This window comes from Lolium perenne, chromosome 7 (assembly GCF_019359855.2).
Source record: "Lolium perenne isolate Kyuss_39 chromosome 7, Kyuss_2.0, whole genome shotgun sequence".
Classification (NCBI taxonomy): domain Eukaryota; kingdom Viridiplantae; phylum Streptophyta; class Magnoliopsida; order Poales; family Poaceae; genus Lolium; species Lolium perenne.
The window spans coordinates 62,251,670-62,255,036 of NC_067250.2; the positions used below are offsets into that span (position 1 = coordinate 62,251,670).

The window sequence follows — 3,367 nt, forward strand, 5'->3', positions numbered from 1 at the left end:
AGACTCGCCAGCCGGGTGCATCACCTCCAAATTCCGGCTATCACGTCCAAACACAGCCACGACGACAACCGCCACCAAGATCCACCAGGGCCGCCGATCATGATCCTGCACTCGCCTAGCCCATCGACGATGACACCACTGCAGTGTTGCTCCGTCAGCACAGCCAGGAGCCTCCACACCGCCCACAACCACGACGTCAGGTCTGAATCCTACGCATGGAGGATCCAGATCCATTGGTTGTAGCCAAGGTGGCGCGACAAGTAGGCCCGACCATCGTCATCCACCGACGCGGGATCGCCGTTGGAAGGCCGCGGCACCATGCTGCCACCAACGCTCGTTTTCGTCACCACCGCAGCGCGATCGAGGCATCACCGCCTAGAGAAGGAGGCCCTACCGCCTCCGTAAAACGCGCGGGCTTTGCCAGGTGTTGACTCCCAGCGGCGGGGATGGTGGGAGGATCGGAGGTCCGGGTAGAGTTTGGGGGTAGATGTTCGTATCTAGGTTGGGTTCAATAAAGGGGAGAATTTTACTTCCCGGCCTCTGCACCAACTAGGGATGCACACAACCATTAAGCATGAGTACTAAGATTTTTAATCTTGTGAGGATTAAAGCATAGTCTTCAAGATAAAATGCATGAGTACCAGATCTAGCTAGCCTGAGCTTCAAGTAGAAATAAGAACATAAATTCATGTCCGTGAGGATTTGAACTCAGGTGGTAGGTTTATACATCCACTCCCCCCCAAAACTTGAGTTATGCTTACTTCCCAAAAAAAATCTTACCCTCTCAATTTTTTTTCCGAAACCGAGTCTAAATTCTTCTCCCGTACGTCCTACCTTTTCCATTTCTTCAAACGAAATCCTATGGCTGTATTTTTTTCAAAATATCTTTTGGAAGAAGAGTGCGGATTGAAAAATATTTACTCTCTCCTATCCATATTACTTGATGCTAAAATAGATGTATCTGCAACTCAAATATATCTAGATACATCTATATTAGTGTCAAGTAATATGAATCAGAAGAAGTAGTAAGAAAAGCATATATTCTAATCCCTCAGGTACAATTTATAAGGTACGTATGTAGTTTACGAAAAACTTTAACAATTAATTTGGTAGAAAAAATGAAACTATATTCCGTAAAAGTTATACCAATGAAAATTTATTTTGAATATGAATCCAACGGCTGTGGTTAAAGTTTTTCTTAAACTATGTGCATGCTTTATTGTACTGGAGGAGTATCGGGAATAGGTGATTCTGTAAATGGATTTTTACTATGATGTCATGTTGCAATAATTATAATAAAGGTATAGTAATTATAATTTAACTTCCAAATTTTGTCGAAAAAATGCTTTTACAAGTAATGATAAAAATAACAATAATACTTTTACTAGAGGAGGTAATAAATTGGGAACATATCAGGTGAAAACGAGCTAACTTCTGCAAATCTGAAAATGGCAACGCGGACCATTGGACATTGTACTAACGGTCAGATCATAGACCTCCATCCACCTCCACATGTTTTACAAAATAACCCCCCAAAATCACCCCTCTTTTAATTCTCGTGTCCTCTCTTATCTCAAATTTCCCAAAAAAAAAAATCTTACGAAACCGGTATTCCTTGGCCCTTATATACAGGAAGTTGTGTTCCGGTGATCAGCCAACATTGGCACAGCAAAGCTTGAGGACCAAGCTAGTTTGGCAGAAAGCTTGTCTCCTTCCTTCCTTCCCAACTGCACTATATATCTTACCCTAGTCTATCTCAGCTATATTAATGGGGAGGCCACCTTGCTGCGATGGGAATGGTCTCAAGAAGGGCCCATGGACAGCTGAAGAAGACCAGAAGCTCACGGACTATATCGACAAGCAGGGCCGTGGAAGCTGGAGGGCACTGCCTAAGCTTGCAGGTATGAAACGCACACATGCCAGGCCTTTTCTCTTTCAACGCCGGACATGGACATAAACACCGTACATAGCTAGAGTTCATCCAAAATGTATCTGGTTTCATGCATCTCACAGGACTGAACAGGTGCGGCAAGAGCTGCAGGCTGAGATGGACCAACTACCTGAGGCCTGATATTAAGAGAGGAAAGTTCAGCCATGAGGAAGAGCAGACAATCCTCCAGCTCCACTCCATCCTTGGCAACAAGTACTACTATGTCAAATCTCTTCCTCATATATCTCCCTGGCACCCATCAGCTGGTCCTGGTCTACATGTGCTATACATCATTTGAAAACGTGTGCGGCTAACACAAGCAATTGAACTGCTGTGCTGATCAAACCAGGTGGGCAGCCATCACGAAGCACCTCCCCGGACGGACGGACAACGAGATCAAGAACTTCTGGAACACACACCTTAGGAAGAAGCTGGTCCAGATGGGCTGCGACCCGACGACGCACCAACCGAGGGCCGACCTCTTGGGTGCGCTGCCGCAGCTTATCGCGCTTGCCAACCTCGGCCGACTCGTGGATGACCACACCGCCAGACAGCTGCAAGCTTATGCAGTCCAGGCAGCAAAGCTTGATTATTTTAAGTCCCTGCTTCAGTCTGCAGCAACCATTGCGACTAGTCCCAGCAGCTCCGGCAGCATCAACACCATTAGCACTGACCTGCAGTGGATGGGTCTCCTGAGTGCGTCGCAAAGTTCTTCCTTGTCTTCGCTCCCGTCTCCTAGGACCATGGAGGGCACCGATTACCAAGGCTTAGTAACCGGGCAACTACCTGATCTCCACATACCTGGAACTGGTAGCTCATTCGTCCAACAGCCCATCACCAATGGTTCCATCCAGAACTTAGGATACATTGCAAACAGCGGCGAGGGAGAGAATTGTTTTCCGGCACACTCTGACTGCTCTATTTCCAATCTAGTTGGTGCTTGCAGCACATCAGGCTGTGACGCCGAGGGCAACAGCGCTCAGCTCCCTATTTGGTCTGACTCATATTTTGACCAGTTCATGACCGAGTTGGCATGAGTTTCCCAAATTTAGCTCCCCCCGTATCAACTCTTATTTATGTTGTGATTTCCATTGTACTGCTATAGGTGTTGCTGGATTTCTTTTGCATCGTGTAGATTTTCCAAAGCCCATATGCTCCTATGCATATGCAGTGTACGTAAAAAACACTTGTAATAAATATACATATGTTCCTATATTTCCATCTTGAGTCTTATGCTGCTTATTCTTGATGCATTTTCCAAGTTTAGTTCAGCTGCTTCATGGCAGACGGAAGCCCTTCACCAATTCCAATAAAATATTGTGCTAATATAATTGCCGTGAGAATGACAGGACAGTGAAATATATATATATAACTCGATGTGCCATGTTAGGGTTACTGTTGTTGTTGAAACGACCTAGCCTTTTTTTTTTTTAGAGA

At 45.5% G+C, this 3,367-nt stretch overlaps 1 protein-coding gene across 1 annotated transcript; it reads left to right on the forward strand.

Moving 5' to 3' along the window:
- Positions 1-1,685: 1,685 nt before the first annotated feature.
- On the forward strand, positions 1,686-3,122 carry LOC127313145 (transcription factor MYB93). Its single transcript, XM_051343692.2, has 3 exons — positions 1,686-1,901; positions 2,014-2,143; positions 2,280-3,122. Exons 1-3 carry the CDS (start codon positions 1,769-1,771, stop codon positions 2,965-2,967), a joined length of 951 nt encoding a protein of 316 aa, XP_051199652.1. The 5' UTR covers positions 1,686-1,768; the 3' UTR covers positions 2,968-3,122.
- Positions 3,123-3,367: the final 245 nt, after the last annotated feature.

What these genes read in the sequence shown, in the direction of transcription:
- LOC127313145 (XM_051343692.2), top strand. Translation starts at nt 1,769, where the DNA reads ATGGGGAGGCCACCTTGCTGCGATGGGAATGGTCTCAAGAAGGGCCCA. An exon ending in GGCACTGCCTAAGCTTGCAG is followed by an intron (nt 1,902 to 2,013) that starts GTATGAAACGCA and finishes TGCATCTCACAG; the next exon opens with GACTGAACAGGTGCGGCAAG. An exon ending in CACTCCATCCTTGGCAACAA is followed by an intron (nt 2,144 to 2,279) that starts GTACTACTATGT and finishes TGATCAAACCAG; the next exon opens with GTGGGCAGCCATCACGAAGC.